General features: G+C 44.5%; 1 protein-coding gene across 2 annotated transcripts; it reads right to left on the bottom strand.

Moving 5' to 3' along the window:
- Positions 1 to 309: 309 nt before the first annotated feature.
- On the bottom strand, positions 310 to 21186 carry PI16 (peptidase inhibitor 16). Of its 2 annotated transcripts, XM_083445788.1 has the most exons (6): positions 20768 to 21186; positions 9274 to 9492; positions 7820 to 7929; positions 6102 to 6190; positions 4450 to 5057; positions 310 to 4410 (listed from the first exon to the last, which is right to left on the bottom strand). In XM_083445788.1, exons 1-6 carry the CDS (start codon positions 20939 to 20941, stop codon positions 4183 to 4185), a joined length of 1428 nt encoding a protein of 475 aa, XP_083301914.1. In that variant the 5' UTR covers positions 20942 to 21186; the 3' UTR covers positions 310 to 4182. The 2 variants fall into 2 exon arrangements, with proteins under 2 accessions (XP_083301914.1, XP_083301913.1); XM_083445787.1 differs by having other exon boundaries at positions 310 to 5057.
- Positions 21187 to 24763: the final 3577 nt, after the last annotated feature.

Raw genomic sequence — 24763 nt, 5'->3', positions numbered from 1 at the left:
AAATGATGGAAAGATAGTCCTGAGCCTATATTTTTCAGTAAGGAAATCCTGACTATCCCATTTCTCCGAGGCCAGGATGCTAGTTAATGCGGGAAATGCTATATAGCATTCCTTGATCTGTGGCCTATACACCTGTTGAGTCACTTGCACTAGTAGACAAGCTACTCTCCCCTTCTCAGGTGCCTTCAGCAGGGCAGGCAACTCCACTTGCTTCCTAGCTCAAACCCTCCTTTTCAAAACAGCTCTAGCGATGTATCCACAAGAGAATCCAGCAACCATCCAGCGAAAACAGTGCATTTTCCAGACCAATGGTTTTTAGAAGAACATTTATTAATAGCAGGATTTTCCAGGTGCATTAAAAGACACACCTCACAATGTTACTTCATTGCACCATTTCAAAATTCATCCCGTCTTCACAACTCTTGTTAGCAAAGAACACCACATTTGCTGACCTCCGTTTCAAGTAGCACCTTCAACTGGATCTTAGCTAGGCCAGCTGTGGCTTGTCATGATGAGGTTAGTATAATGCAAGGACCATTCAGCAATACAGAGGGGGGGAAGAATGCCTGGATGTGGCGTGCAATGAACCTAATTGTCCAGCAATTTGGTCTCCGTTCTTCATTGGCTAGAGCCATCTGGCTTGGCAAGGTGTATGGTTGCCATCTCACTTTAAATATATCCCTAATTTGAGAAATCCATCTAAAATACTGCAGCCGCCCCACAAGGTGTTTTGGAAATCAACACACCTTGTTTTGCTAGGTGGCATGGAATGTGCCCAACAGGCAAGGCAAAACTGATGAGCTGATCTTTAGAGCTGATCTATGCCAGACCTGTATGAAAGAACTGGGATGTGCAATGTTTCAGCTAGGAGTCAGCCATTGCTAAGAGGAGGGACCTAACCCATGATCCTCCATATGTCAGTGGACTACAGCTTCCCACATCTCTGAACATCAGCCATACTGGCTGGTACTGGGGGGAGTTGCGGGACCACAGGTTCCCCAAGCCTGCCTTGCTAGGTCTTCCTTAGATACAACTGGAAAGGGCCAACTCCACCTGGATACTGGAGAACTTTGTCTTATTGCTCTCAGATTGGAGACAGTAGTACAGTTCACTGCCTGCAGAATTACAGGAAAGAACTGATGTAGTGAACTGATGTAGTCTTGGTCCCTTGGTCTCACTCCTATGAACCACGCCACCGGCTAACCTGGTGTAAAGGATGGAATATTGAATGACTGCAGGAGCAGCACATGATCGCAGATCTTTGGAGGTGGTGTGGCCCCATACCGGGGTGGTATCCAACTGCCTTGTTCCATCAGCACTAGGATTTCTACTTGTGCAATGGAGCTTTCCCGCTCTTCTCCCCATGCATGTCCCACACCCTCCCCCAAACTGCTGTGGAGGGTCAGGAGAAGCCCCAGAACAGGGGGCACACAGGTAGAAGAGGGGGTGAAATCCCATTATGCAAGTGGAAATCCTTGTGCTAACAGGATGAGGACATTAGCACTACACTGGATTCCACCCAGGGAAGTAGCAAAGATGCAGTACAATCCTGCAAATTTTACTATGCTGCCTGGGGCTGATGGGAGTTGGAGTCCAGCAACATCTGAAAAGTCACAGGTTCACCACCTCTGCTTTAGGGAGCTGCAAATATTGTGGGCCAGACTAAGCAAAGACTGGCTCCTGTAGCTATGACAGCCTAAGTTGCTCTGTGTACCCCTGTAGCTATGCACACCTTTAGGTGGGATGCAGAGTTGCAGTTCTAAGCCCAGTTACTCGGAAAGTGAGCTCAGCTGAAATGAGTGGAATCATCATCCAACCAAACATACATTCCAGTATTGTCAAGTAGTTTCAGGTTGAACTTGATGATAAGTTGAAGGCATATTCACATACCTGGCTGAGATGCTAGTCAGTTATCAAGCAATATACTTTTGCATATTGTACAACAGTCACATGATAAGAAAGCTCAGTCAGTTATTAGCTGAGCCAAGAGGCATCTCACACCATCGTGTTTCATCCATTGTAGCAACTGATAAAAATGGCTTTGTGAATCAGACTCATACAAATGATTTCTCCTCCTTCATTTACACACCCACAAAGAACCATACCATCACACCTGAGGCTAGATACCAAGAAGTAGGAGCTCTGTTAGACTCTCCAGGCCTTTTTATTGAGAGGGACTTTAGAGCACATCACATGCTTTGCATGCAGAAAATTTCAAGCTCTATCCTGGCATCTCCTCTTTTCCTTTTTTTAAAGAATCAGTTAGCAGCTGATAGTATATACTTCTGTCTGCGGACCATTGCCACTCACAATTCTGGGCTAGGTGACTTGACCTGATAAAGGGCAGCTTCCTATGTTTCTAATCTAACCGGAATGGCCACAGAGGTCAGGGGGAGCAAGAAACAGGGGGAGAGTTTCACCTTTGTCTTTCACGCACCCCAAACACAGCAAGATGAAGAAACAAACCACAAGCAGCATAGGAGAATGGAAATGGGGAGCAAATATTCTTATGAGGCAACCATCAAAGGAGAAGGCTTATCAGAACAGGAGTACTCAGGAATGGAAAACAGAAAGGCAAAAAAAGGGCTGCTACCTGCTCAGAATCTTTCCTGGGTGGGTCTGTCACCAGATCTTTGGTATCTTTGGCACCTGGTTGTGCTTTGAAAAAATGCAAGAGACGGGTCAGCTGAAGAGAAGAGGAACCTTCCCTGGTTCCGTGCAACAGAAACAGGAAGGGATGCAGCATGCTACCAAAACACATGTGCAAAGCTCAAAATGCAGCTATCGTGGGGCGTCCGGTCTAATACATATCTCTGATATGCAAGCAGGCCTAGTCAAACAAGTCCTCTGAAGTGCAAGGGCCATAGCTCAGTGGTAGAGCATCTGGTTTGCATGCAGGAGGTCCCAAATTCAATCCCAGCACATCTCCAGGTAGGGCTGGGAATGCACCCCAAAATCTGGAGCTCTGGAGAGCCGATGCCAGTCAGCATAAATGATACTGAGCTAGAAGGACCAATAAGCTGATTTGGTTTACAGTTTCCTATGTCCCTGCCAGGTGGTAGAAGGAGTGAAGACAATGGTGGAGAGAGGGGGCTAAAGCTTTAGATACCCATATGGTACAGAAGAGGTGAATGAGCCTTAATAATGCTGCCTGATCAAAATACTGTGGTTTGTAGAGTTCCAATGGAAGAAAGATCTACTGTAATGAACAGAGTTGAAGAGCTACAAATGCAAACACTCACAGAGGCACTCGCTTCACTTTCACATGCAAATATTTGGTCCACTTGCACTTCATTTATTGATTGCTTAATGTAGCTCTTGTGCACTGAGTTTCTATAGAGACTCACATCACTCTCCCTAATCAGTCATTCATTTTCTCTCCATCCTCCTTACAAACAAGCCATATCAGTTTGCTTTACATTTCAGGTGGGCACAACCAATTCTTTGATCAACACAACTGTTTGTATTCCGAGCCACAAAGCTCCAGAGTCTGTACCAAGGGAGCACAAATTCATGTTTTGGGATCAGCTAAGGGGAATTCAGTAGGTGTGCAGGCCTTTGCTTATCTTGCACAATTTGTTCAGCTTTCAAGATACAGGTTTGTTTGTTTTTTTACATTATCCAGGTTTTCAAGATCCAGGTTTTTAATCGGCATTTTGGGGTAAAGAATGGGTTGCCAGTGGAGAATGCAGACACCTTGTCACCAATTCACAAGCAGAATAGGAAGCCTAGGAATGACTTCCAGGCATAGTCCTGCAAATAAATAGGGCCCCCATTTGTGGTGCACAGAGCACAGACAAGAGGGAGGATGATCACAGGTGAGTCACTGGGTGGAATGAGGTTTCATGACAGTATGTCATGCTTGACCCTAGCAAAGCTTAAAGAGAAGGAAAGTAGGGAAAGAAATCAGATGTGCTCCACATTCCTGAACAGGTGAAAACACAGGGTTGTGGAAATAAACTGCAACCTCCCAAGAGCATTATTGCTTGGGCAAGATTTGTACCACCATCTACAGAATTTTCAGCCACTGGCCATGCTACAGTGCTATTCCCAGCAGACTGGCAAACTCACTAAAAGGGCAGAAAGGGAAATGGGCAGGCATGCTCATGAACAGACATAGGCATGCATGCACAAGAGAGAAGATGGAGGGCTCAGCCTATAAATATGTTGGATCAAATACCGCTATAAACTGTTGAGCCAATAAGGCCTGGCCTTCCTAAGTGTATTGCCCCACTTGCTATGCCTCTGCCACCGGGGAAGCGGGGAAAAGCACGGAGCATAGGGGTACCTGGAAGTCAGCTCTTTAAGTGCAGTCTTTATTTCTTCAGGGTGGCTAATCTGTTTGCATCCAAGGCAAGGCAGGCAGACAGAGATTGAAGCTGCCTTAGCTGCAGTGTTGTGAACAGGTACCTTATCTGCAGCCTTAGCTGCAGTGTTGTGAACAGGTACCTTATCTGCAGAGGCCTGGGCAGCATTGCTGTACTTGTTTATTGCTTTGGAGTAAGCTGACAAGCGATGGCGTGCAGGTGTTTTAGAGACGGGAGGCTTCTTTGGGACGGGTAGCTTGGAGAAGAAGGGATGCTTATGGGCTGAAAGGGGTTTGGGCATGGAGGGAGGTTTACCTGTCGATGGAGGTTTAGGGGCGAATGCAGGTTTAGGAACCAAGGGTGACTTGGGGGTAGAATGCACTGGTGTGGGGGGAGTTGAAGGTGGCTCAGGTTTTTTAATGGTGGCTTCAGGTGTGGCTAAGCCACCAGACGAAGGAAATTCTGCGGAAGTGGCTTTTTCAGTTCTTGATTCTGGGGAAGCAGGACGAAGAGTTGTAGCTCCCATTGTCACCAAAGAGGAAACTGTTGCATCTGAGTTTGACAAGTCTGAAGTTAACTCTAGCGAAGAGGTTGGCCCTTCAGCTGTTGGGGATTCAGATTCTGCTCCTGTTTGGGTGCTGTCTGGCGTATGAGGTGTTGAATCTGGTGTAGTTTGCAGAGCTGGGCTTGCAGTCAAGACAGCCGTTGGCTTAGGCGATGCGGTGGCGTCTCCCACGTCAACACCGGATTCTGGTGGGCAAAAAGAGAGACCAGCAATCAGCAAACAGATGCACAAAGCCTCACCCTCCTCCCAGAAAACCAGTGAGAACGGAAGGCTGATATTTCACTTTTGCACAGAAGGTGAGCCCTACTTTGAAACCAAGTGTGGCCAGGGTCACAGGCAGCAGATTCTAGATGCCGTTAAAGGGCAGCACATTGCCATCCATTTCTTTATAACTTGGACTGGAATGTCATTTGAATTGTCTCCCAAAGATGCAAAAACATCTTGGGCAGAACTCAGTGAAATGCCATATAGCATAGCACTCAAGACATAAGACACCCCAAGCAGAGGCAGAATGCATGAAAGGAATGTCATGGCTTCCAATGCCACCCCTACTATTAGGGTGAGGAGGTCTGTTGCAGATGGAGCAGCATTAGAGGGCAGCCAATGGTCAATTCGTAAACTTCAATGCCCAGAATTCTTTGAGGGAAAGAAGTCTGTGTTCCAAATGTGTTTTAAAGGTGTACATGGCCTGTGTTTGCATGGAGTGACATAACTACCCATCTGGGGACCAATAAGGGCTAAGACCTCTAGCGTGCATAGGCTCAAGGTGTGTGTGCTGCATGAATTCATATAAGCCAAAGTGCCACTTCCTGGTGCTATGGTAAGGACAAGAGAAGCTAGCATGTTTTAAACACACTGTTATCACCCTGGGAGAGGAAGGAGATTAATGCTGGCAGGTCCTTGTGTATAATGGTGGTGCATTGAAGGCAGGAGACAGGTGTTTGCAGCTGAAAGGGGAACTTCCTCCAAGCATTTTTGCCCATCCTTGGCAAAGCAGCAAAACAAGAGGGAAGAAGGAATTTACTTCTCCTGTTGGAGAACAGCTTTGACAAGGATAATCATTGGGTGAAGGCAGCCAAGGAAATCACTACACTCCAAGGCGGCTGGATAATCTGCACCTGTCAGCCAGTGGAAATTTATTTCACGGTAATCCTGAGTGGCATTAATTTGGGGTGCAGATAAAGAGCTCTCCACCTTATCTGCTGGCTCCTCTACTTCCACTCACTTACCACAGAGAGAGTCCTTACAGGAATAGCCATCTGGGCACATGGAACATGGAGCCCCTTCCTTGTATGGTTTGCGTCCCTTTATGTTCCCCCTGGAAGTGAAAAGATCCAGGCGTTACTCAAAGAAGGACTAGGCATTTCCCTAAGGAAGGAGAGCATTGACACAATAGAAATAAGAATTTCATAACATTTTGTTGCTCCCTCACATTGACAGCTGCACCTAAGAACACTCTATGATCACTGTTGATGGCTTTTGCCAAGAGTTCACCTCTCCAGCATGTAACTACCTTCCCAGCTTCACTCGGAAGATGGAAGGTGGCCAGCTCAGCTAAAGAGGATGCTTTGAGGGACTGCCAAAAGGCATCAAATATTTGGTGCCTGTTTGTGGCTCTTTTGTCCTTGATTCTACAGCCAGTAGACCTTATGAAGATGATTGGAAGTTGCCATTTTAAAATGAGGTAAGGGAAGGCAGAGAGAGGACAAAGTTCATCGGGAACATACTGACCAATTTGACCCCATTTTCAGAAGGCAGCATCACACCTCTGTAAATCCTGGAATTAATACAAAAACCTGATGCCAAGAGTAACTGCAGTTAAACTGAAGCGGATCTTCATTATCTTGTATATTTACAGTACCTGTTAACTCCTGTCAGAAGTACACATACAATGAAATCCAAGTAACTGTTCGCTACCTTGATCTGTAACTATTGCTATTATGGTTCCCACTTACCTACCCCAGATAATGATGGGCAGCAGCCCTCATAATCTCTTACCATGCTGCCTGGTCTTGATAGGAGTGGAATAACTGGAAGGCTCCACTTGGACTATCCTTGCTATAGTTCCTTGTTCACAATAAATACTATGAACCCCCCCCCCCCCCAATGATGAGATAACAGCAAAACTCTGCAGCCAAGCTGCCAAGAACATAATGCAACAGTTCTGAAGGAGTTGTACTGACTGTCAATATGCTACTGTGCTTTGGGTGGAGGGGGGAACAGATGAATCTGTCAGTTTCAGTTTTTCTCAGTTTCTCATTTTCCTCCTCATCAGTCCTTCACACTTCCATATCAGCTTGTGATTCCCCTCCCCCACCAAAAAAAACCAAGTCCTCATGAGCATTTCTCCTAATGTACACATTATTAAATTTGCTCAATGTACACATTTTTGTAAACCAACTTTCCCTTCTATAATACGCTATTTTCACTAACATATGCATTTTTATGTACACTTAACCTCAGTGTGTGCATTACTTGGCTGTAAACTGCATTGCAAAATTAGGAGAACTGCAAGTTGCAAAAGGCATCTGGGTTTGGGTTAGGGAGATTCACTTGTAAATGCAAACTGGATTGAATTTCTCCCCCCACCCATGGTGCTTGTAGTGATATTTAAAACCCTACATGGCTTAGGATCTGGACACTTGGTGAAATGCCTTCTCCCATAACAGACCTCCCTATCTGCTAAGACCAAGGGGGGCACCTTTTTGCAACTGCCATAGTTTTGGGAAATTTGGTACTATGCATTATTTTTAGTATTACCACCCACCCTTCACCAGAAGAGCTCAGGGCGGCTCACAGCAATGTAAAATAAAACATCAAAAACAGTTGAAAATAAATTGCAGCAACTGCACAAGCAGGAAGAATCAACATGGTTCAAAGCACACATTCCAGCCAGGCAAAAAACACTCAGGGAAAAACACCCCGGCCCCAACAAAATGAAACTTACGGTGGCTGATAGTTGCAGACTACCAAATGCATGTCGGTGTCATTCAGGAATTCCAGGGTTTCGCAGAACACTGTCCCACAGCCCATACGCTCACTACTTGCCCAGACCACCTACAGAAGTAAGGAAGAGCAAGTTCTGTTTGCTATTGCAGTCAGAAAAAGAACTGACAGATAATGCCACCCTAGTCTTGAAGCATCTGTATGGAAGCCACTGGTCCCCTGATGGCAGCACAGCCCATGGGACTACGTGGGTGACATCTTTACTGCTATCTCAGCCACGAATTAAAACCAAAGCCAAGATACCCTCCACCTTTTGGACCCAAACAATGAGCCCCATCACGACAGAGTCTGCTCATTTTTGTAATGATATGGGGATATACGGTGGTACCTTGGGTTATAGATGCTTTAGGTTACAGACTCCACTAACCCAGAAATAGTACCTCAGGTTAAGAACTTTGCTTCAGGATAAGAACAGAAATCATGCGCTGGTGGCGCAGCAGCAGGCCCCATTAGCTAAAGTGGTACCTCAGGTTAAGAACAGTTTCAGGTTAAGAACGGACCTCTGGAACGAATTAAGTTCTTAACCTGAGGTATCACTGTACATGAGAAGAGCCTGCTGGAGCAGGCCAATAGCCCATTTACTCCAGCAACCTGTTCTCACAGCCAGATGCCTATGGGAAGCCTGCATGCAGAACACGAGTGCTTGTGAATCCCCAGCAACCAGCAGAGGCACATCATCTCCGACAGAGGAGGTAGAACAGAGCCATCATAGCTAATACCATTTCCCAGGCTTTACCCTCAGATCTTCCCAGGGTGACATAATCCAGAGGTGTTCCCTCAGCCTCCTCTCCTTGGGAGTCCTCTGGGCAGACGCTGCTGCTGCTGCCACCCCTGGTCTCTGAGCTCTCTCCCCGCCTCCACCCCAAAGAGAGGGGCCTCCTCACACTGCCCCTCAGGGGCCTGGGACTTGTCTCCCCCCCCCCCCCCCGATCTTCATTGATTTTATTAAATATTACAGCTATTCCATTCATTATTCAAAATAAAATAAAATACAAAAAAAGAAGGAAAGGAAAAAGAAAAACACACTGCCCCACAGGGGCCTGGGATGTGTCTGCCCATTCCCAACAGCAATGGCTGGGCTCCCTTGCCTGCTTGCTTGCTTGCTTGCTTGCTTGCTTGCTTGCTTACTCCGAGACTGCCTCAGCTCCTGGCAACCAGCACCCCTTGGCCAGCCCCAGAGGCCCCATTTGCCTGCAGAACTTGTAGCCAGGGCTGCTGCAACAAACAGCTGTGCAAGCCTTTGGGAGGCAGAGACCTGAGAGGGCATCAGAGGAGGAAGGGAAGGAAGGAAAGATGGGCAGAGGCCAGTGTTGCCCATGGCACCCCTAATCATCATTCAAGGCACCCCGGGGTGTTACGGCACACTGGTTGAAAACCACTGATATAATCAGATACCTGTGTATAGTGACCGCACATCTGCCCTTCTTGGCAGGTTAATGTTGTCATATTATAAAAGGCGTACTCGTTGTACCACTCATCCACCGCCATCTTCACATCCAGGTCGCCAGACATGGCAAAGAGGTTCTCGCCTCGCCGTCCGCGCTCCGCATTGTGTTCCCAGATGCATTTTGTTGCGTAGTCCTTGGCAAAGGCTTCCAGCTCTGGATCCCAGCTCTGAAATTAGGACAAAGCAGGACATCACCATCACGCAGAACGGCTTCTCACACAGGCCAATCGCAGGAGTGCTTCCCACTGGAATTTGGTCAGCGTGCCTGGCTGGCCTAGCAATAGGAAGGCCTGGAGCTCAGCCCAAGGCGAGGGAGCTGTTGTCATCAGAAGGAAAAATGGGAGTCAGTCCTCAAGGCAGCTTATCCAGCTTCAGTTACAAATGGTTTTCACATGTACCCTTCCTAATTAGTGAGTGTATCCAGCAACAGCACACTTGTTTAGAGATCTCTGAGTGGTTCAAGGCATCTATAAGGCACAATCGCAATCATTTCTGGCTATTTGGAGAACACTGGAGCTCTTCAGGTGCCTTTGCAAATACCAGTCCAAGGTAAATCTGTCTGCAATATCCATAGTGTAAATATTGCAGAATCGCTTTACTGCTGAAATGGTTGAACCACAGACAGCACAAGATGCTTCCCAACCTTGCAGATTACTGTATATTCATTTATATAAATAAATAAATTTAAAATAGCAAAACATTGGTGTTCAGTTGACTCTTTTAGATGTGGCAAAACATTTTTAAGCCAGGGAGCTTTAAACATTATGCAGGATGAAGAGCTAAAATTATGGGGAAGCCACTCTAGACTGCAAGTTGGAGATTACATTTTTTTAAGGCTGCAACTCTTGGTTTGCAATAAACTACTACACCAGCAAAATAGAATTAGTGCTGTCCTCACTCTGATGAGCTAGCTTATTACAAATAATTGGTTTTTTAAATTTTACTTATTATTTATTAACTGCATTTATAGCCTGTTCTTCATCCAGAAATGCTCCCAGAGTGGTTTATGTCAACAAAAATGACACGGTCTCTGCCTTCATGACACAAAAGGAAAAGGGGATGAGGAGGGAAGAGGAAAAACAAGCAAACCAAGGCACAACATTCTTAATGTTACAAAAGATCTTATAACAGCCAGCTAGGATGAAAAAGGGCTTCTCAAGAGTTCAAAAGGCAGGCCTGTCAGACCCCAGAGAAATAGTCTAGTGACTCAACCTTCCTGGTCAGCCAGAATTTGCTGACTTCATAGGGTGAGGCTTTGGCCTTCTGGGTGACCAGATGGAACCTGCCAGCTACTTATCGCTCCTGTCACTAGAGGTAGACCTGGTGCGGTGGGCAGCTGACTCCACCACTTCCCACTCTCTGAGCAGATTGTTTGCTACTCTTCCTCACAAGGCAGTTGTTTCTGAAATCCTCTGTGAGGATTTTATACGGAGGAGCATTAAAAAATGCTTCCCAGATGTCGTAATCTAGCACGTCAGGGAGAGGGCCGCCATCCAGGACTCTCACAGCCTACCACCTCATTTGGTGTAAGGTGCAGGATGGGTTCGGAGGCCAGTAGCAGAGCTGAGGTACAAAGCCCCCTCTCTCCCTTACAACCCTGCTAAGAGGAAGGTACAGTAAATATGCAGAACTCCTCCCTACTGTGAGGATAAAGTCATGCCCAGTTTAACAGCTGTGCTCGGCCAGAGCCAATGCAAACATCTGGAAAGCTTGTTACTTAACAGAGACCAACAGCTGCTTGCCAGCAGATCCCTCTAGTGCTGTGATAGACAGTCCCTTCTTATCCAGCTGAGCTCCACAGGCTACTTTAGCAGCAGCAGTTGCTAAGCAGGAAGAGCAGAGTGCGTTTACGTACAAGAGAGTGCGGTTAGGGAAGGTTACAGTACAAAACTGAGGCAATGTTTTCTTCTTCTTCAAAGGAGCTGCCAGGGCTTCTGCGCTGCCATCCAAAACAGTCAAGCAACAGCAAGAGACAGCCTTGACTAACAAATTCTGAGGCCCACCCCTCTAAGACATCTTGGAGCGAGCCGTTTGCCGCAAGGAATGGTGTGTCATCTATTTGGTCAGGAGGAGAGAGAAATTTGCTTTGGTGGAGGCAGAGGAGAAATGGTCCTGGTTCCACTTCGCTTCCAAGCGTGAAGCTATTCTTGACATGGAATCCAGCATCCCTATGGTGAATTTCCCACCCTGTTCTGGCCGCAGGCTTTGTTGAACTCAACACACTGAGTTTCCTCTCGGCTTTCCAATGTGACAGGCAGGATTGGGGAGTTCTACAAAACAATGCAGACTGAAGGGTGGGAATCTCAGCACAGAGCTAGAACAATGCACAATGGAATTGTATGACTATGACCATGTGGAGGAAGGTGGGAGGGAAAGCCCTGCTGAGTCAGGCCAAGGGCCTACCTAGTCCAGCATCCTGTTACCCAAAATGACCAACCAGATTGTTCTGCATAGTCCACAAACAGGACATGCAGACAATAGCCTTGCATGAATTCATACACCTCTAAGTTGTCCCCACTTTTGTCTAAACTAAATTGTGCCAAAAATTGTAACCTTTCCTTGCTGGAGAGCTGCTCCAGCTGCTGGATCACTTTGGCTGCCCTCATCTATACCTTTCCCTGTCCTACAATATCCTTTTCAGAGGGGCAACAGCTTGAACCATGCAGAATATTCCAACAATTTGGTAAATGGGCAAGCAGTGCAGAAGAGGAGGTTAAGGGGTGATATGATAGCCATGTTCAAATATATAAAAGGATGTTACATAGAGGAGGGAGAAAGGTTGTTTTCTGCTGCTCCAGAGAAGTGGACACGGAGCAATGGATCCAAACTACAAGAAAGAAGATTCCACCTAAACATTAGGAAGAACTTCCTGACAGTAAGAGCTGTTCGACAGTGGAATTTGCTGCCAAGGAGTGTGGTGGAGTCTCCTTCTTTGGAGGTCTTTAAGCAGAGGCTTGACAACCATATGTCAGGAGTGCTCTGGTGGTGTTTCCTGCTTGGCAGGGGGTTGGACTCGATGGCCCTTGTGGTCTCTTCCAACTCTATGATTCTATGATTCTATGATCTCTGAGCAGAGGTGATATATGCAGAAAAGGTCACACTTCTGTGAGCAACCGCCCTGCCCTGTACTAACTTGCAGCTTCAGGATCAAGTATAAGGGAAGCCCCAGATAGAGTGTAATGCAGTAACCACAACGTGAATTTTGGAGAAGGAAAACTCTGATCCTAAACCTCTGCTGCTTTGCCGGATATCTCCGGGAGAAGAAAAGACTAAGGTGTAAACCAGGGGTAGGCAATCTAAGGCCCGGGGGCCGGATCCAACCCAATCGCCTTCTCAATCCGGCCCGCAGATGGTCCGGGAATCAGTGTGTTTTTACATGAGTAGAATGTGTCCTTTTATTTAAAATGCATCTCTGAGTTATTTGTGGGGCCTGCCTGGTGTTCTTACATGAGTAGAATGTGTGCCTTTATTTAAAATGCATCTCTGGGTTATTTGTGGGGCATAGGAATTCGTTCATTTTTTCCCCCAAAATATAATCCGGCCTACCACATGGTCTGAGGGATGGTGGACCTGCCCACGGCTGAAAAAGGTTGCTGCCCCCTGGTGTAAACCCTGCACAAATCTGGAGCAGGGTCTCTAAGACAATTGGATGGCGCTTTGTATGCCTCCTTCTGGCAATTCCTGGTGCCAGACATATTGCTCTGCTTTCCCTTTGGACCTCCATACACCTTCAGGCGGTCACTCCAGTGCCTCTAAGATTTTTCAGTGGTTTGACTTCACCCCTGGAAGTGCATTCCATTGTCTCTCGAGACAGATGGATGCCGCCAACAACAACAACATTTTAATGCTCTCTATGTTAATATTTCATTTGGTGGATGTCAAAGCGAGATTTAAGTTCCCCATAGTTATTCTGTTGTAATATTTGGTGGAGTTTTAAGGAGGAAGGTCTGAGTAAATCAAAGTATTTAAGAGAAGGAGTCTCTTGTGGTTTTTAAATAAACAGCTGGAACTTTATTCAGCCCAAGTGGGATCCAGCAGCAGGTCAGGGAATTTCTCTTGAAGGTCACTTTGAGGGTAGCTAGTCTTTTTTATTGATAATTATTGTTGTTGATATTTTATTGTTATAATTTATTGCCCAGCCTTCACCCAAATGTCCCAGGGTAGGTTACAATAATTGAAAACAGCTTGAAACAGCTGACAAGCACAGAAACAAGGTGGGTCCTAAAAATATGCATCTCAAGGGTCAAAAGCCAGGATGAAGGGGTGTGTTTTCAGCATTTGCCAAAACATGTGTAATGAAGATGCCAGACACACCTCTGTGGGGAGGCTTTTGTTGCATGACTTTTGAGGATGCCAAGGAGCACATACAGAAGCAGAACAGGAATCTTCACAGTCCTGCATTGCAGATGTGGATTTTCAAACTCCCATAGGAATACATGGAGACTTAGCATATAAATACAACAGAACGGTAGAAATCTGAGCTGCTAGAATGGACTCTCGTGTCCCAACCCTACATCACTTCATGGAAAGTACCATTTTTGAATGCATCAACATGTGGAAGTTTAAAAAAACCAAAAACTTTTTGCCAATAAAAAGGTAGCCTGTCAGGGTAAACGTTCAAGTTCCTTTATGTGCTAGTTTTCTATTTGCAGGGAATTGATTATGCAAAGATCTGTTGTAAAAAGTGATTCTTCCACCTGTAGTCTGGAGTGACATAACCCATTCTCAGAACCAGCTTCATCAACCTGGTGCCTTCCAGATGTTCTGAACTAGTGCTTTCATCAAGCTTAGCCACCAGAACCATGCTGGCTGTAGCTGTTGGGAGATAGAGTCAAAAATATCTGAAGGTTGTCAAAGACTGCTTTAAACGTGCCACTTCATTCCCACCTCATTCTGCTACAAGGATGGAAGGCTCTCTCAATTGTGGTTCTCTCCATTCCTCATTTTCCCAGTCTTAAATCCAGTTCTCCACATTTTGCAGCAATTGAAGATTTTTTTAAAAAAAAATCATCAGCATTTTGGTGCAGATTTCTCCTAATATACGCATTTTATATGCATATTTTTTTTACTAATGTGCACATTTTTGCAAGCATTTTTTTCCTAACCTCGTGCATTCTTGTGTGCTATTTTCATCAATATATTCATTTTTACACACACTTTCCCATAATATATGCATTTTTATTTTTAAAAAAACTGTTTCGTGAACTGCATAGCAAAATTCAGATATGTGCAAATTTCAAAGGCTAGCTGCATTTCGGTTCACAGGTTGTTTCTCAAAGTGCAAACCTGGATTGATTTGGCTTCAAACGAGACCTGATGTTATATATGATAGTCATATGTAGGCATGGTTTGGAGAAAACAACTTCCTTAATTAGGCTCACAGTCCCCACCCCCATTGCCTTATGTCAGGCATAGGCAAACTCTGCCCCTCCATCCCTGACCACTGGTCCTGTTAGCTAGGGATGATAGGAATTGTAGTCCCCAACATCTGGAGGGCCGGAGTTTGCCTATGCCTGCCTTTTGTTCCTGTTTTGGCTCCTGCATTCACAATGCAGGTTATCCATAATGCAGTGCTGGTAGCAGCACCTAGCACCTATGAGCCTTTCCAAGACCACCACAGATGCCTGCCATGTCCTCACATCCTGCCTGCTATAATACAGTAGCACAGAGTATTACAGAATGTGCAGTTCTTTCACTGGCCATTACAACTGCTCTGGACCTGAAAGCCCTTCACTTAAACAATATTATGACACCCCTCCCCTTTTGATCCTGGAGAAAGCTTTGGCACGCTTGCAGGAGGCAGTTAAGTCAGGTGGACTTCACACTTGGATTTTGATCTGTGCTGGCAGCGCAAGATGGAGATTTGGGAGTATAGCTGTCAACTTTTCCCTTTTCTTGCGAGGAATCCTATTCAGAATAAGGGAATTTCCCTTTTAAAAAGGAAAACGTTGACAGCTATGTTTGGGAGGCTAGCTGCACATTTTGAGAAGGGTCTTCCAAACTACCAAGGTTGTCTCCAAGCCCAGTTCCTTCAATTTACCAGACTCTATGGTAATAAACATCACATCTGGATCAAGAGGGAAGGTCTGCTCCCGCCATCTGTGGTGGTGAAAAAGTAAAATTTTGAAAAGGAATGAAAGGTCCTACTGCTACTGCTACTGCTAAAAGATAAGCCCAGCCCAGAATGCTGAAGGCAACACCAATTGGCCATTTGCAAACAAGGCTGTCAGATTTGGGGACCTTGGAGAGAATAGCCTAGCTCAGTGGTTCCCAATTGGGGGTCCGGGGCACCATTCACATAACAAAAACATTTTCAGAAGTAGGGAGTCCATAGCTTGGCTTTTGAAAAACAAGGGGCCCACAGTACTTCGCTAATTGGGAACCACTGGTCTAGCGTATAATTTTCTGGGGAGAAGGTGTTACCATTAAAACTATTAGGTCTGTGGTGCAATCATTCTCATTTTTCTTGATCAAAATAGCTTTGAAAGGTTGGAAGAACAGAAGGTCAGTTCCTGGGACACTAATTCCTCCCCCTCTGGGGCAGCCCTCTGCATAATTTTTGGGAGGGGCTGAAATGGCAGGTCCAGCTTGAGTTTATTATTCCCTTTTTCGTGAACCAGTGCCAGACTCCATATATAAGGATCCAACAGCTGGTTTTCTTGTTCCATTAGAATATAGTTTGGCAGACATAGCTTAATGTATATATAAAAATTTCCAAGGCAACCAGTTCTGCTGATCCAAACAAAATTGAAAAGTGTGACTTCAGAGAAGGGGGGAGGGGTTGGGAACAGAAGAAACTGACCGCAAGTTCTGATGTTAAAGGGGGGTGGAAAGCATAGGGAGAAGCCTGAAGCAGATGGAGGTAACTTTGAGCATCCACATTTTGAATAGAGAGAAGGAGCATTTCCAGAAGTAGTACTAGTACTAATACTAATGTACTAGTAGTAGTACTACCACACAGGATACATCAAGGAAGTATAGCATAGGGGCTGACATAACTGAAATTGTTTAAGCCCCACGGTTGCCATGTCACCTGAGCAGAACCCGATAATTCATTTTTTGGACTAGCAGCCATCAGCACCATTCCCATCTGTATTGCAAGTATAATCAAACACGTGACTCCTGAGACACACCTGATAATCTCAAAAGCCTTCAGCTTGGAAGCAGCCTCACAACATCAGCAGGTCTTTTCCACTCTTCAGGCCAGAAGTGAAACAAAATATATGCACATCAGTACATTTCATTTTGTTCCACTAAAAAGCCAAAGGGTCCGTCCAGATGAGTAGTTCTTCACATTTTCACAACGTCCTGCTGAAGGCCAGATGGAGCATATTGTTCTGGTAGTTGTTGATCTGCAACTGCTTCCAGTTTTAAAGCTACTACTTCTTACCTTAAGGTTTAAATGGCTTACAAGGCCTAGGTACTGCAGAGCTGCCTTTCTCTGCATGTTCCCTCCAGTGTTTTCTGGTTGACATCAGAAGCCACAACTGAGATGGGGTGGGTGGGTACAAGAAGCAGGGTCTTTTCAGTCATGGCACCAATGCATTGAAATGTCTTTGCTGAGATCTGTCCAGTCCCATCTTTATATGCATTCCACCAGCTGGCTAAATGTAGTTTTTTAGGAGAAGACAGATGTTTTTCTAGCTATCGTTCCGACGAGATTGATTATATATTGCTGTCTGATTATGGGTCTGGTTTATTGACAGGGTATTATTTTAAATGTCTTGTTGTTAGCTGATCTGAGCTCAAGAACAGAGGGAAAGTGGGCTATCGTTAAAAATAAATAAATCCATGACCTGCTACAGGAAATCACTTAAGGAAAAAGCACACCACATTCCATGCTCCATTACTGTTTGTGCTCTACTTACTAAAAACCCCAAACTCACACACCAACTGCAGAAGGACATACCTAATTAAAGGGCTATGAATGGTTCTTGGCAGAATTCTTACAGCAGGGATGGGTAACCTCAGACCCTCCTGATGTTGCCTGATTCCAACTCCCATCAGCCCCAGACTGCATGGCCAGTGGGTGGGGATGATGGGAGTTGTAGTCCATTAACACTTGGAAGAGCACCAGGTTAGAAAACCTCTAAAAAGTTTTAGACTCTTACTAGTTATCCTCTTCAATCAGAGCTGTTCTTTTTGTGTTTCGGATGCACCCCTTCAGTCACTCACCACAGACACCTGGTGGAGCTCATCTGCTGGCTTTTTGGGGGGGAAAGCTAAACCCACCACCAGAAGGTTGGTGAAAACATAGAACAGGGCCTTGTTGGTGGCAGCACCCTGGTTATGGATCTCCTTCCCTAGGGAGGTTAGACCTGCCCCCATCCCTGGTGAGTTTTGTTTTGGAACGAGGGTAAAAACATTTTTATTCTGGCTGGGTTTTGACATTATTTTAATGTTGGTTTTAAAAGTTTGGCTTAATTTTGTTATTGCTTTGAATTGTATTTTCTTTTCTTTTAAAGCCACCCAAAAGTGATGTAGAATATTTTAATTACTTTTAAAATAAAGTATTATTAGCATCCTGAAACAGACAACTACACGATATTATCTCAAGCTCCAGCCTTCTTAAAGTATCAAACATATCAGGATGTGTATGGCTATGCTTGTACAATTCAGAAAATTCAGTATTTTTAAAGAAAACAATTGCAGTATTTCAGAAAGATATGCATATGTACAAGAACCATGAAAAGATTAATACAGGCACAGCTGAGGTATAAAAGTGAAATAAAATTAAATCCATCTGTATCAGCCTAGAAATGCCCAAGACGTACAATGCACTTGAAACGTCTTTTTAAAAGTGGTTTTTATGCTGAATAAAGCCAGCATATTTCACAATTCAACAGCATTTAGCTAAAATTGGTTTTTCTGAAAAGTACAGTATTTATTGAACTTCTAACTCTTATTGTACCTACGTATACACTAGTGCTTAAAAGAAGGCATCCACCCATGTATGTTTGTAGCACCAGGTGACGTCTGCCATGGCTTCCAGTATTTTGCAATGACAGGAGACAGTTCATATATTCAACTATGAGTCACCATGTGGGGGGAAAACGTGTAGTAAAATTTTAGCCTGTGTGTGAATCTGCCCTAAGCAAATATGGTCCACTAAGCAACAACAACAAAGTAACTAAGGGTCAGTTTATTCTTGAAGGTATTTTTGTTGGCTGTATGTTGTGCTGGAGCTTGCTTGTCCCTCCTCCCCCTCAATCCTTTTTCCTTGTGTGTCATGCCTTTCTAGAGATTGTGAGCCCGAGGGCAGTCTCTGTCTTAGTACTGATTTTCGTATGCAGCTCTGAGAACTTTTTTTGGGCTAAATGGCAGGGTACAAATGCAGTAAATAAAATAAACATGATCGTTGCATATCTTGCTTAGCTAACACAAATCTAAGGACCTGCTTTTTGTTGTATGATTAATCTCATCACAGAGAAGCTGAGAAAAGTGATAAACCCAAGTAAGGCTGGTGATCATTTGTCATCCCGTCACTGAATGTGAGTCTAACTTCGGGTTAATTTTTATATTTGAAAAAAGGGTTTGTCATCTGTACACAAAACTGTATCATAATGGGGGCAGCCGATGCTGCCAAGAAGAGAGATGCTGTTCAAAGTCATCCCCCGCTTACCTTGCTAAGCCATTCCCATCACCCATGTTCCTCCAAAGCTTCTCCTACCTGTTACAGCCATGGAAGCATCACCTACCAGCTATGCTAGCTAAATGGGGTAGCTAAGTTCAGAGGCAGCATAGTTATGTGCTCTTTCCCCCACTTCCTCTCTGAAAACATCACAGACACATTTGGCCAGCCACTGCAGGAGCCACCCTAGATGTGATGTGGGAGATCCCAATGGGTCAACACTTAAATGCAGGCACCAGGGAGGGGCTTGCCCATACCCCCTTCCCCACCCATGGCTAATACCAGCGGCAGGACAGCAGCTTAGATTTAGTTACAGGCATAGGAGCAAAGTTTAACCTGCCTCCCAGTCACACTGCGGCTCTGATCTCCTCCCCACAGTTGCTTTATAAATCTCAAAAAGAGTCAATATTCAGGAAATCAGTTGACAGACTCCCATATTCCATCTACTTTGACTCTTAAGAGGTCTGGGTTACATGCAGATGAGTTACTTACTGGAGACCACAAAAAGTACAAGGCAGAGGTGCAATTCTAGCCCCAAACATTAATTCTCCAGATCATCCCCCCCAAAAAAAAAAATTCCACCACATTTCCCACTGGCATACCCACCCCCGATTAATTCATTTACTCCCAAAGACTCACTTCTCCTGCCCCCCAAAAGACGGGAAAACCCCTTTTTCTCTCACCTCACTTGTGCTTGCCCAGCCTTCCCTCAGTACAGCCGGATTTCTTGTTCCTCCCTCTGCCTCCAGTTCAAAGAGGCAGGACTCAGATTTAAAATGTCCAATCAGCAGGCCCTCGACATCCCAGCCAGGCCAGCCTACCTCCAATAAATTGCATTCTCCATCAAAACATCGTGCAGGTGCCGGTCCTTCAGCTTTCACTGCAAAGCAGGTAAGCAGTGAGTTCTCCCACCCCTTTCCTGAACCTAAACAAACCTGAATCACCATCATAGGAGGGGAAGCTGAAGCAATAAGCCCAGCAATGAAGAAATAAATTTAAAACGAAACCTTTTTGCGGGGGGGTGGAGATGGGTAGAAGTAGTTGTTATGGATCTTGTCAACAATGATGGCACAGGCACTATCCAATAGATTCCTGTTGAAACTAGATGACCATGTTAACACACAGGGTCTCACTAGTAATGGTGCAGCCTGGTCTTTTTTATTTTCTTTTTTCTTTCAGTATGTATAGAAGTCCAAATGATGCTCTAGTAGAATTGTGATCCAAGTAGCTGTGCGCTCTCAGTACAAACAATAAGGGTGGGAGGGAACAAAGGAAAAGGAACTTGCCCCAAAATGACAAAGCTGCTTGATATCATAACCAGGCACAGAATTGTGGCGGCTGGGTCCAAGTTGCCTTCTTTAACTTATACTAATTCATCACAGGAAGCTGATAAAATGCAGGTGATCCTTCCATTGGAAAAGCTCCAGTGAAATGCTTAGTGCTACGGTATCTACAAAGCTCAAACTCATTTAAGGAAACAGGCTTCTGAAGTTAGCAGAACACCTTACACACAAATAGATCACAGTGCTTATAACAAATATTTGGCATGTAAAAGTACACCATGGAGATCTACAGAGAAAATCAGTCTAGGTGCTCATTTCAGTTAGAACTGAAAAGCTTTGCACTTACTTGTCTCAGTCACTTAGTTAGATGCAAACTCACAAAAGAAAGGGAAGCTCTAAGCAATCATTTTATTAAACAAACAAACAAACAAAGTTGCTCTTTCCAGAGAAATATTCCGAGCAAGAAGACAGAAAGTCTCTGAATCCCCACATTACAGCAAAGTCCAGGGCTGCCCAAGGCTCACTTACCATTTTCAGCATATCTGCAGCTGGAGGGGAAACCTTAGCCCGATACTGATTGTGCAGGTCCACGAGTAACTTCTTGTCCTCATCTGTAAAAGAGCAGCCGAACTCCATCGCTGTGAGCAACAGGAGGAGGAGGAGGAGGAAGAGGGGGGGAATTTGCAGGCCTGAGCTCAGCATTGTGGCACTGTCTTGTTTTAACAGCCCACGGGTCTGGCAGACAGCTTTAAATCCCTTCCCAGAGTAAGGAACACCCAAAGCCCAAGATCGCAAGGAGGAAATTTATCTTTTTATTAGAATGCCTTTCGGAGCCATAGAGGGGACACACCCATCTCACAGAGTATCATTGATGGAAGAAGAATAATGGTCCTTAAGGGACGGTCAGATGAGCCATGCCCATTCGATGAAATCAATTGTGTGCATGAAAATGATGCATCAACTGTTCCTCCAGTAAGAGGAACTCTGGCTTGCAGGGTCATGGTGCTGTAACCTGATGCTGAAGCATACCAGTAACCCTAAGCATGATCCAACCCACCCCTCCCCTCACTTTCCAAATAGTTTACATGTCAACCAAACTAAAAAACTACCTTCAAGGTTGTCTTCACTCATCAGCAAAATTATGCCAGACGCAGTGACTGCATGTGATGGTGCTGCCAGTAACACTGAGTTAATTATGTATAATAATAATAATAATAATAATAATAGTAGTAGTAGTAGTAGTGGTGGTAGTAGTAGTAGTAGTAGTAGTATCAGGACCAAAGCCATTATCAGACTTGGATCAACCCTGTGGTCCTTCCAGACCATTGTCTATCTACACGGCTCAGGCTGGGGAAAATGGGCAAGGATAAGCTATATGTCTGAGCAGCAATGAGCCCCTTGTGTGTTGTAGCACAACGCAAATTACAAATAATGCAGAGTACTGCCTTCATTTTCAACAGAGGGAAAGACTTTTGGCAGTTTTGCACCAACAGCAATGATAAAGGACAGCAACAGCAAAATAGATGGTGAAAGGCATATGGTGTTTTAATACTCTGGTGGTATCATCTGGAAGTTGAACCAGATATGGCAAGATCTGCATGTCTACAAGAGTTCAGGGAAATTCCACATGAAGATCCATGACCCAGGAGGCTGTTACTCAACATGGAAGATCAGGCTTGGGCGGAAAGACATGCCATCTACAGAGCTGAACCTGCAGTTTTTAGAAAATATCTAGTGAGAGAGAAGCAGCCCGTATAGCTTCATGGTGCTTCCAAACGGTGTTTTCCAATTGATGCATATTAATTGTGAAGTCATTACTTCTGGATCCTGTGCAACATGTATTTCCAGAAGATAAAACTTGGTGTGAAATACAGTTTTACTTCTGGGAAAAGTGGTAATTGCTTACTGTAGCAAAATTAAGCTTTTTTTCCCATGAGAACGTAACTGCAATTTTGAATGCTCCGTAGAATGTGGCTGCATGCCGGGGACACTGGTTAGATATGCCTGGGATATCACATGAAATGAGGAACAGTTGTGCAACACCACCATTAATAATAATATCCTTTTTAAAAAGGCTTTCTAGGCTACGCTCCTCGCTACACCTTCAAACGGGATAGTAGTGCTAACCTCTTTCCTCAGAACTGCACCCAGGTTGTGACTCCTCCATCTCTCTCTCCTTTTCTCTAGTTCCTTTTGAGTTCTTTGAAGGCTGTGTGCTGCTCCCCACTCTCTCATAATGGAATGCACATCTGTACTAATCATTTTTGTAAACTTGCAAACGTGGGATGTGGGACAAGGCTATTCCTCTGCAGCAAGGCTTCTCCTTTTTATGCAACTTAACATTGTTTAGGGCAAGTATAATGTACAGTACAGTGCTAAGATCTGGGTGGGTGGGTGATTGATTGATTGATTGATTGATTGACTTAATCAGTCTTTCATGGTTAAACAGCCATCTGGAAAGACCCTAATCATGGATGATAGATAGATAGAGATAGATAGATATAGATAGATAGATAGATAGATAGATAGATAGATAGATAGATGATAAGATTTGTGGCTTTATACCAGGCATCCACAAACTCAGCCCTCCAGATGTTTTGGGACTACAATTCCCATCATCCCTGACCACTGGTCCTGTTAGCTAGGGATGCTGGGAGTTGTAGTCCCAAAACATCTGGAGGGCCGAGTTTAGGGGTGCTGCTTTATACCATGAAGGTTTCAAGGTGACCTAAAAATTATATACAATAAAAAGTGATGTACAGCAAAGAAAAATGGTGGAAGTAGCCCCAGGGTGTTGATTATAACCAGCCCAGCAAATCATATCCAAAACCCTCCAACTATTCATTCACATCAGTTCCATCCCAGTAAAGGGATAATCCACCAAACAATATATGGACTGCCTTTTACAGACTATCTGTTGTAATGCTATATGAAGACAACCTGGCCATTCCTATCCTTCTGCAGGTCACTGCATTGTATATAAAATCCTAATGTGTTTGCAAACCATCTGACTCCTATACGTGAATGCAAAATAGGTAAGCCCAGTCCCTGTCTATAGCTGGGAAATACACCTGTCTTTTTACAATGATTGATAGAATATGCAGGGTAGCTTGAAATCTTGTCCAGTAAAGGCACCTTCTTCACATTAATATAAAGCCGTCTGAAGCTGAAATACAATAGAGGAGATTGAGAGCTTATCAGGGGTACAGTTAAAGGGAAGCAGACTGTGCACAAGCATCACTGGTCAAGATAAGCTCCGTTTTATATAATATTTAATAAGAATGTTCATTAACTAAGGGAATGGAATCACTTTAGTTTCAATGCAGTCTATGTAGTGAGATTGTTTTAATTAGTTTATTTTTAACACATTGTAAGTCTTATCATCATCAAACCTTTTATTGGCGTCACATACAAACATCCATAGCAAATCAATACAGAATTACTGCCTTCCCAGTGACACAAAACATTTGTCGAATGAAAGAGGCAGAGCAGTCTAACATTACATCTCTAGGTCTCCAGGGAGATCAGACTTCTGCAATGTGTTTCGACGACAAAAACCAGATAAAGATATTTAGCCAATAACTTGGTGAGCTCCTGATTATTCCCCAATAATGGAAAATGTATGACCTCTAACTCTGGTTTCCATTTGGGGATGCAGAGTTGATCTAGAAACTGCTGCCGGAGATCAACATATAATTTACATTTATGTCTTATGGGAAGCCTAAATGCCCATGGTATATAATCTGCAGCTATTGCAAGTAATTAAAAAACGAGTGGTTTCTCACCACTGAATGAACCATAACCTCATGGAAGAGGCAGGTTGCTTACCTGCATCTAATTCTTTGAGTGGTCACCTGTGCTGTCCCATATATAGTTTAATGAGTGTTATTCAAAAAACAAAGGTAATAACTTTGGAGGGAAATTTCCCTTTGACTGGCACAACCATTTTGCCTGTGGGAGGAACATCAACTCATGTTTGCAATATTAAGACATCCACCAAACACACACAACATAATAGATTGGCAAATCAATTCTGTGAAAGTGGGCGGCCCTCATCCTGCATCTCATGCTATCACGCTTGTCTAACACAAAAGTCTTCAATGTGAGCTTCTTGGACATGCTCCTAGTGGTCCCAAACCCAAGAGGGAAGTCTTCCACACAACCCACTTGCTACATGAGTACTATAGACTGCAATCGACATGAAAGACATTTGAGTAAGTACCAAAAACGAGTGGAAGCAAGAGGGCTCACTGTGTAGCCAGCGAGAGCTGTCACAGCAACTGAAACTGATTGAAGAGACAATAGCAAGGGCAAACAGGGTGAAACTGAACTCGGTGTCATAGTGGCCCTGGCCAAAGAATTAACTGCAGAGATGGCCTGCTCCCACAGAGTTGCTCAAGAGTCTGTTATGACATGCATTCTTTGTCGATTTCTGACAGTGGGCGGCAAGAGCCTATAACATGGGCAAGAGTCTATAAGACGTTTCTCACCCAGGCAAACCAGCTGTGCCTAGAGGGAGCTTGC

This window comes from Podarcis tiliguerta (assembly GCF_965153285.1).
Source record: "Podarcis tiliguerta genome assembly, chromosome: 6".
Taxonomy (NCBI): Eukaryota; Metazoa; Chordata; class Lepidosauria; order Squamata; family Lacertidae; genus Podarcis; species Podarcis tiliguerta.
The sequence above is the reverse complement of the archived record's forward strand: the minus strand, read 5'-3'. Positions and strand labels throughout refer to the sequence as shown.